This window comes from Lates calcarifer, linkage group LG7_1 (genome assembly GCF_001640805.2).
Source record: "Lates calcarifer isolate ASB-BC8 linkage group LG7_1, TLL_Latcal_v3, whole genome shotgun sequence".
In the NCBI taxonomy this organism is placed as follows: Eukaryota; Metazoa; Chordata; class Actinopteri; family Centropomidae; genus Lates; species Lates calcarifer.
Window position 1 is genome coordinate 16,168,066 of NC_066839.1, and position 8,151 is coordinate 16,176,216.

General features: G+C 40.6%; 2 protein-coding genes across 2 annotated transcripts in view; one reads left to right on the forward strand and one right to left on the reverse strand.

The window, feature by feature from the left end:
* Window positions 1-968, forward strand: part of napbb (N-ethylmaleimide-sensitive factor attachment protein, beta b) — a 7,864-nt gene extending 6,896 nt beyond the window's left edge. Inside the window, exon 11 of the mRNA XM_018696249.2 lies at window positions 1-968. This exon is cut by the window's left edge and continues 288 nt beyond it. The gene's annotated coding sequence lies outside the window, so the exon portion shown is untranslated.
* Window positions 969-2,501: 1,533 nt separating this feature from the next.
* Window positions 2,502-6,808, reverse strand: gzf1 (GDNF-inducible zinc finger protein 1). The gene is given in 9 exon segments (XM_051072078.1): window positions 2,502-3,511; window positions 3,766-3,923; window positions 4,039-4,206; window positions 4,417-4,511; window positions 4,798-4,850; window positions 4,852-4,968; window positions 5,137-5,320; window positions 5,798-6,119; window positions 6,442-6,808. Coding segments are annotated over 9 exon segments (2,223 nt in total). The 3' UTR covers window positions 2,502-2,752.
* Window positions 6,809-8,151: the final 1,343 nt, after the last annotated feature.

An 8,151-nucleotide genomic window follows, 5' to 3' on the forward strand; every position in this document is an offset into this window, starting at 1 on the left:
CTGAGTCTAGTCAGAATGTAAATCCTCTCGCCCTCACCTCTGTCTAGAGGATTGCTGCATACCTTTTCTGCTGAAATCTGTCCTGGAGGATTTCAGAGCGGTATATTGTATTGAAACTAATGTTAGTATTGATGATAAGCACTGCATGTTTTGTACAATTATTGTTTCCTAGTCAGGTGCAGCTTGTTTTGTTTTTTTAAATCTAGGTTATTATATATTTTAATTATTTAAATGTTTAACTTTGTTGTACATAAGTTTATCATGCTGTGTATGGATTTAAAGAATGTACTATTATGATAATTTGTATTGTGTTCAAATAGAAGAGAAGGATTAAATCAGTGTCATGATTGTTAAATCATGTTATAATTCATTACCATAAAAAAGATTTTGGTTTCCTTTTTGTTACTCATGGGGAGAGACTCTTCTTGATGAAGGGCAAAGATATGCACCAAGTGTAGACTGTTAAACATTTGTACCTAATCACAACCTGATCATTTTCTTTTTTCCATACATATTCATAATTTTATTACTTTAACTTATTATTACTTTAGGATTTGTTGACGTAATTATACTGAATGTTTGAATCTGTACGCTGCAGTTTATAGGTTGCCTATGTGAACTGTATTTTTTGAATGAAAAGCACTGACATGGGAACCCTTACTCCTTATTCCCGGGGCAGTAATCTTGGGATAATGTGCATCATTAGTCACTCATCTTGTGCTGTGTTGTGTTGTGAACTACTCAGAGAAGGTTTACTACCGCAGTGCACCTTCCAACTGGCCAGTCGCTAAGCATGTCATTGTGTATAGATTAGTGTTGTGTTACATTCACTAGTGAGCCAGACCAAAGTTTTTACAAAAGGGTCAGTTGCCCTGCGTATCCAGCTACTTCCAGATGGAATGACTATGGACCTTGGATATGATCTGTATGCTTGTGTGAATGGACAATAATAAAGGTATTATATCCCATACTGCCCTGCTTTTGACCTTTTGTTGTGTGTTGCAAGCTTCAACCTGTCCTTAAAATCACCTTTTGTATCCACTATCCAACATTTATGTAATGTGCAAGCCTGTTGCCTCACTGCACTATGTAACTGGAAAGACATTTTATGATAGACACCAGAATCATAATTCCACAATCTTCCAAGAATTATATAAACTAACATAATTTTCAAGGTCAACAACAAATGGTTTTCTTTCTGGGACCTTAAAAGACACTTTGTAGCACCTGACCAATACAACAAGACACCGGGTACAGGATGTGAGATACCTTGATGAGGTGTGACATTGTATACTAATAAACTTTCCCACATCAATTCAAGGTTTTCTTTACCAACATGATAGTATTACAGCATTCAGATTTGGTAATTCTATCTCAGTAAGCTAAAGCAATTTTGCATAAAAGGTTCAGCTGAGTACTAGACACACTGCAGGAAGTGCAAGAACCTCTATTGAAATAATCGGATAGCTAGATTAGTGTATGAATCATAGGTTTGTTATCACTCCAACTGATATACATATAAATGTATTACAGGCTGTATTTTGGGTTGTATTTGTAAGGCTACCAAATGCAATGTTTGTTGCTCATGTTTAAATTGATATATAATTTAATTCATATACCTTTATTGATCTATGACATTGCTCTGTGTGTCATTCTTGTCACTGTCGTAGATCTGCTGACCTGTTCAACTGTAACCTGATATTTGTTGGGGAAGGTAAGTTAAATAATCACTATAGTCAGTCATGTGTTAAAATGCACTGTGTAACGTAGTTTTGACATGATCTTACACAACATTGATGCAATGTCTACATCATGTTTAGTGTGCATTTTGTCTCTCATGCCCACATCATTAATGTAAGTTGCCCACCTTCTTTGCAAGCATGTTTAAACTGCCTAATTACATTTAGCTGGGTTAAAACTTGTAAAACTAACCTGTAGAGGTTATTTTTCTTTCTGTTTAGAAAAAGACAGAAGTTTTGTTATTGTAGGCAGTCTCATAAATCCTTAAGGAGTATCTGCTGAACATAACAAATACAGCTGCAGTTATATGGAAATGGCTCCAAAGAGAGTTAAGTGCCAGATTTTTGAAAGATTTAAGCTAATCCATTTACGTTCAGACCAAAATAAATCAAGAGAGTTGCGAGAAACATAGAGTGATTCCAAAGGTGTATGGAAAGCTACTTGAGGATTCACTGGGGTGTTGTTCAGTGGCTGCCAGAGACTTCTGACAAGGTTTCCAGACCATCCTACAGAGCATCCAGGTTGTAACTCCTAAAATACATGATGTATGGGGAACAGGTGTCTGATATTAACATGAGGGCTAAAATGTACTGAACCTGATGTGATGTTTGGCATTACATGTAGTGACCTAACAATCACCTTTATTTTATTTGTATTCAATATGATTCCACATTTACAATATTTCATTTATTAATTATACCTAATACTTTGATTGATTATTCCTTAATTATGTCTCTTAAGCATGTGACTAATACTCAACAGATTTGTGTGCTTTTTAATGAATACCTTGACATCCGCAAGGGTGTAATAAACACTGAACATCACATCCAAGTGACGTTAATGAAACACTGAATTTTAGATCATGATAACAATCGAACACCACAATATCAGAACACACATTCAGACGTTGCTAATTCCAGATGATATACATAAAATAACATTAAGTGAGGGGATGAAATGGGATCTTAAATTCATACACCCACATAAAGATCTTTATATTCACATGCATTTTCTACACAGCTTCTTGATCTGATCCTTTAGGTTCATCTAAAGAGTTATCTGCTGTCCTTTGCTGCCCATCACTTTGGACAGCTGCTGTTTGTTCTTTTCCACAAACCTTATCACTGACAATCACAGTCTGAATATTGGGTGGTAATATATCCATCTCAGAGGTGGCCTTAGCCTCTGAAACAGGGGCCAAAATGGTCTGTGAAGCAGCAGCTTCCAGGACTGATGACGCTGAAACAGCTGGGATCTCTGAGACTGATGTCAGTGTGCCATCAGAAACAGGAACTGAGAGAACTGAGGGTACGGACAAACAAGTGGAGGAGGCTTCAGAGGACAAGGGGATAGGATGCGCCATAGACACCGGGATAGAGAAGGGGACAGGGATGGCAGAACCATCTAAGGAAATGACGCTGGCCCCTGTGCCGTCAGTGGTCATAATGGGCTGGATCTGCGTCCCAGGTGGCACCTCAGTGTGGATGACCGTGATGCCGCTGAGGGCGCCGTGACTGACCAGAGCAATGGCTCCATGGCCGGTCCATTCAGATGGGAGAGTGACGGGCTCAGCTGGAACCACGATGGACTCCGTGTTTGTTTTACCAGCAGCAGTACTAGCAGCAGCGCCACTTTTCCTTGCTGAACTCTTTTTCTCCCCTGCTCCTGCTTTGTCTGTCTTTCCCTTACTTGGACTTTTGGGTTTCTTGTCCTCAACATTGCCCTCCAGCACCACCAGGTACGTCTTCCAGGGAGCATCTGAGTCATGAATCTGAAGGTGAAAAGAACTCATGTTATTTTTATAGCAGTCTGACGGATCAAAGCACTTTAAATACAATTTATCATATGATAAGCATGCTTAGGTAGTCATTATGTAAAAGCCTTAATAACATTAATTGCACTCTTTTTTAATGTGGGTACTTTGGTCTAGTCACATTGCCAGTTTTATTAACACCGTACCTACACAGTCATAGTTAAAAATACCCTCTCAAATAGTACAACTAAAGTAAGATGAGCACTGCTAACCATAGTGTGCCTGCGAAGGGTGGACTTGTCTGTAAATGTGCGGCTACAAAGGCCACACATGTAGGGTTTCTCTCCTGTGTGGATACGCTGGTGCCTCTGGAGGGCATTGAGCTGGGTGAACTGCTTTTCACAGTCTTTACAGCTGTACGGACGCTCGCCTGGCAATCATTCGAGAGGGAACAAACACACACAAGTCAAATTAAAACGTCTCAAAGAACAATGACCAAAAGAACAAAGACCAAAAACAAGTATGTCCATGATCATTACTGTTACCTGTGTGTATTTTTAAATGCTGGTGAAGGGAATTCCTCTGAGCAAAGCCTCGGCCACACTGTTCACACTTGTACGGCTTGGACCCGGTGTGGATGTTTGAGTGGTGCCTTAGGTATTCTTTAGATGCGAAGCTTTTCCCACACGCCTCACACATGAAAGGCTTCTCCCCTAACAAGAGAAAACACAGGGGGAAAAAATCTTTTCATGTGTGGTCTGGTATGTGTAGATAGCCTTATGGATACAATCTTCAAGGCCTATCTTCAAAATAGGACACTCTAAGTTAAGGTAAATATTAGTTGGAGTTACATCAAAAATCTCCTGTGAAACTAAAGATGGCAATTCAGAAGTATAAAGAGTCTCATGTTATGTCCGTCTTACCTGTGTGTGATCTCTTATGATAAGCCAACATGTGCTTCTGGGTGAACCGGGCTTCACACTCGTCACATGCAAATGGCTTCTCTCCTGTGTGAGTCCTACACACAGAGAAACAGAGAGGAATAAACCTCAGCTATTTATAAATACATTATTAAGTCATTATTACTCCCTGGTTCCCACAACTGATGACCAGACAGACAGAAGGAAGGATGCTAAAGTCAAGGAATTTGTCAAAGAGAAATGAAAATTACTTGCTTAACTTACATTCTTCTTTACTGCCCCAGAATAAAAACTTGTGAACCTTTGGTTAAAATCTCACCGCCTAGCATCTACACAACTCCCACCCCAATCTGAAGTTTAAGTTATCATCTGTGAGTTCAGTACCTGCGGTGCATCTTCAGGGCAGAGTTCTGAGTAAACCTGGCTCCACAGTCCTGTGCACTCAAAAGGTTTTGTGCCTGTGTGGGTCCTCTCATGCAATAACAGAGCAGTTTTAGAGCTGAGTGCCTTTCCACAGTCAGGGCAGACGTGACGCAGATTGTTGCGTTCGTGTACCTGAGAAGCAGCAAGTGTGTGACAGAAATGATCGACTCAGAAAAAAACATGTGACTCATTATTACTTCATATTTGCTGTATATATTATGTGCATGTATTTTATTATGGAAATAACACTGTATATGACTTTTAGATACAGAAAGTGTGTGGCATTTCATTTATCCTCACCTGCCTTTGATGGCGAACAACATCCTTCTTTCGTTTAAAGGTCTTTGTGCAGGAGTTACAGGCAAAAAGCCTCTCATTACTGTGGACGTGCTTTTCATGGATCTTCAAGTTGCTGCGGTTAGCAAAGGTCTGCAGGCAGGTCTCACATCGATAGACAACATCTGCTTTCACTCCATGGTACGTACTGGCCAAGAGAGCAGTAACAGGTTACAGCAGTATCAGAAGACAAACGTTATAAAATGCATTGATGATCATCTGGCATAGCTCCTCTGTTAGAGGTGAATTTAAAGATTTACTCCAGTTCACATCATGTTACTAGGTGTACAGAATAGTTCATCACAGATATTACCACAGTTAGAAAATGACCACTTTTTGTGTATGGACACAATAGAAAAATGTAGGTGCTACCATGTACAACAATGGATTAAAAACACTAAGATCTTTTTAAAAAGAGGTTGTTCTCCCAAGCACCTAATAAAGCACTTAACGCCACTGGAAGAGTGACTAGGAGGCTCTTGAGCACTAGATGACTCACATTTACCACCATACTGTAATTGCCAGTGTGGCATTGGAACAGACTGCGCGCACTCAACACACACATTATAATATCAACAAAGAAATAATCAAGAATGTCTGAAAATTAGGTTGTATTATGTACTACCTGATGTGCTTCAAGTAGCTTCTCTCATAGTGGAAGGTTCGTTGGCACTTGTCACACTGGAACTGGGCTTTGGACGTTCTTTTTGTTGTCTCTCTGGACTGTCCCTCCTCCTCCTCCTCCTCTTCCTCCTCCCCCTCCTCCTCTTCCCCCAGAGATAACGACAAGGGGTCCTCAGGATCATTACTCTGCACATCGTCCTCACATTCCCAGTCCTCCTGCGTCGGAGCCTTGCATTCCCAACGAAGACTCGTCCCCCTTACCTGCCTGATTCCCTGGCTGAGCCTCAACCTCAGTCCTGTCCTCACACTCCTCTGTGTTTTCACTGGTTACTTGATTTTCGTTGTTAAAAGCCTCTCTATTAGTATTTAAATGCCTCTGAAGGACTTTACGGGCAGCCAGCCTCACTTTTACCTGTCTTACTTGTTTTTTTTCAACCCTCACTGGGTTCTTAGCCTTAAGTCTTTTTGAAATTACTTCTTTCTCAGGGCTCTCCTGGAGAGAGCTGCCGCTTAAGAAATAAGCTTTCCGCTGCTTCTTCCCTTTGACCCTTTTATCTTTCTTGTCACCCTGTAAGTCATCTTTATCTATAACTTGTAATGCAGGCGTCTTCTTTGTCTGTAGAATCCCAGCACTCATGGCCTCACCACAAACCTCTGACAGATCCTCACAGTCCAACAGCTGTGCCGCTGCTTTAACATCACCAATCTTATCTCTGGAAACTTCAACCTTACCAGTGTACGCAAACTCCAAAAACTTGGAGAAATTGCTGGAGTGCATATTTGAGAGTAACAATTTGTCTCGGGCTGCATCCTGAGAAAGGAGGACCTTCTTGAAGTAGCCACTGGATGCTGCAAGTACCACCTGGTGGGCCTGAAACTCCTGCAGGTCTCCCTGGTAGTCTACCTGCACTGTAACATCATTTAGGTGACCTTGCAGCCTCAGCTGATGTAAAGAGGCCAGAATGTTTTCATGGTGCGACTTAGAAGTGAGCTGGACCACTTTGGACCCCATATTTCATTTGTGCTGCCGACAAAAACAGAAGCGGGGAGTAATGATTGTAAGGTTTAAAATCTGAGTTTCATTCAGTTTGTGAACACAAATGCATATAGCTACATTACAATGATATATTTGAGTCGCCATTGTAACTGGGGCTGATTTCAGAGCAGTGAGTTGCCTTGCTCAAAGGCAAAAACAATCAGCTAATATTTAGCTACATGCTTTGCAAGTTCATTAAAACAACCTCACTAACATACGGTGCATCTGCAGTACCTCAAACCCCAGTACCTAAAGCCTAACTGCCAGGACAACAGACTAAATTTGATATTTTTGCTTTGTTTCTATAATGTCCACTGCTAGGATTAGAAACGGCTAACAGCAGAATCGCAGACACGATAGTAAGCAAGCTAGGTTAGCTAACATTAAATGTCAACACAAACCGGACGAACGTGCGTTTAACACAACTTCAGTTTACAATACACTGCACACTGTGCATGAATGAAGACGTAGCAACCGGCTAACTACACTTCAACACGAAGCAAGTTTTCTTACCGTAAGGTCGCTAAAATGGCAGCCCTTCACAATTGTTCTCCACGGCGGAGGGTATTTCCTGTAGAAGTCGCTCCCGAAAACGGCTCCTACCCTTTTACTTACCGACATCCGGTGCTGAGCTGGCTGATTTGGAATCGGTCCTTAATGTGTTGCCGTTTTTAAAGCTCGAATAGCCGGGTAAAGCTACTGTTCCTGGATCATTTCTATAAGCGCATAACGTTATCGCTTGAGAAATAGCGCCTCTGATGTGGTTTAACGTCACATTTGAGACTTTTTAGGCAGCACTTTCACGCTAATTTACCCAGCTAATACTCTGTACTATAAATAATTGATAATCATTTGTCTTATCCTTAATTATTACCGGAAACTGTTGTTCAGTATATTCTTTTATTTAACAGCCGTTCAGCAATAATGTGTTGCTCTTCTAACAATGCTGTACGAATATATTTGAAGTAAAACAGCATAATTTCTTATTGGCAGGCTGAGTGTAAGTCCCCACCCTTTGAAAAAAACAATGTACAAGGTATGTAAAGAAACTGGTGTTACCACCGGATTTTAAACAGTTATTTTGTAAAGTAATGACGTTACGGTAATCCTAAACAGCAGTAGTTTGAGTTGTGTGTTTATTTGTGCATTACTGCCTTGTGCCCGCACGGGGGCGCCATTGCACAGAGGGACATGACATGATATAAATGCTTGTTTAGACTGAAAAGCAGCTTAACCTGCATTTTAACAGCTAAATTTGCATTTTCCTCAGCACTATCAGTTTTCACACTGATTACTTTCATCCTAGCAGATAGTGTCAT